Here is a 1,349-nt window from a genome sequence, read left to right on the forward strand (position 1 = left end):
TTACCTGAACACAGACTCCAGGAACTGAAAGCCAGGAGAGTCAGGCACACCAGCTGGAGGTTCATTCCTCTCATCTTCTCTCAGCCTTCTGACAAGCAGGTCCACACAGACAGACACCGAAGGAGCTCTCTCGGTGCTTTCTCTTGCCTTCAGCTGGCTTTGCAAGTGAGTGAACTGTGAGAGATGCTCTGGCCATTCTCTATATATATGTGAGCAGGAGGATGATGTCATGATTATACAGGATGTGCTCTGCCTTCATCTCCATCCCTCCCCCTTTCCCTTTATCCCTCATCTGATCCCCCACCTGTGAACCTTGATTGAAAGTGACGATCTTCCCTAATTGCAGCTGTTGCTCAGGATTTCTGACTCATGGGAAGAGTTGTTGAAAATCACTGCCATATACAGCATAGTAAGAGGCAGCCTCTGGTACCTTTCTTTCCCCTAATTTCCTAGCAAGCCCCCATTCCACACATTTATCATTTTGATTTTTAAAAATGTGATTTTTTTTAATATTCTTAATGTTTAAGCAAAAGTTCTAGGGAGAAATCATTGCTTGGACGACTTAAAGACTTGAAGTATATTTTCTGGTGACACAAACTTCTGAGCACGTGTTTCGTTGTCTCAAAACTCATAGAGAATTTACATAGCACGTACTAAAATAGGAAGGAAAACAGGCAAAAGAAAATTGGATATAATAATGTAATGGGGTAACAAAACATCCAAAGAAAAGGAAAAAAATCAGTATAAAAGGAAGAAAATTAGATTTAATGAATAGTATTATGTCCTACTTGCTTGAAAGTTTATTATATGTAATGAGGGGAGACTAAATTACATATGCTGCTCTTTCAATGGATATCTTAAATGATGTTTATAAAATAAAAATACAAATAGGTTATATGTTACAAAGTAAACTTTGAATTGCTGTACTAATGATATCTCTCCTCAATTAATTATACAATTAATTGCACATTTACTACCTTGTTTAGCTGTTTCTTTACTTATTACTGATGCAGTATTTCCCTCTCTCCTTTATTCATAACCCCCTTCTCACTGTTTCTCTGCATTCTAACAACTCTTTCTTCAGTTTAGTCCTTTTTCTTGATAGAAAAGAGACTGTACTTTTAGACAGAAAAATATTCTATATAAATGCCATCCACCAGACTCATATTTCTAAGAGAGAATCTTCTGGTAATTTGTTAGTTACAATGCTTTTCTTTCCTTCTCTTGATTCGTGGAAGAAAATTGCTCAAATGCCTTTTGAGGAGTAGCTTTATTCCTGTAGAGGGTCCTTGGTAACGCAAGAAGTGTTCTGAACTGGTATTAGGGATATGAATATTTGAAACCAAAGA

The 1,349-nt window shown here is 37.0% G+C and overlaps 1 protein-coding gene across 1 annotated transcript in view; it reads right to left on the reverse strand.

Annotated features, from left to right (window-relative positions):
- Nts (neurotensin) overlaps nucleotides 1–178 on the reverse strand; it is an 8,872-nt gene extending 8,694 nt beyond the window's left edge. The window contains exon 1 of the mRNA XM_031349667.1: nucleotides 5–178. Within this exon, the coding sequence (XP_031205527.1) occupies nucleotides 5–74 (70 nt within the window). The 5' untranslated portion in view covers nucleotides 75–178. The remainder of the gene's footprint in view (nucleotides 1–4) is intronic.
- Nucleotides 179–1,349: the final 1,171 nt, after the last annotated feature.

This window comes from Mastomys coucha, unplaced genomic scaffold, assembly GCF_008632895.1.
Source record: "Mastomys coucha isolate ucsf_1 unplaced genomic scaffold, UCSF_Mcou_1 pScaffold4, whole genome shotgun sequence".
Classification (NCBI taxonomy): domain Eukaryota; kingdom Metazoa; phylum Chordata; class Mammalia; order Rodentia; family Muridae; genus Mastomys; species Mastomys coucha.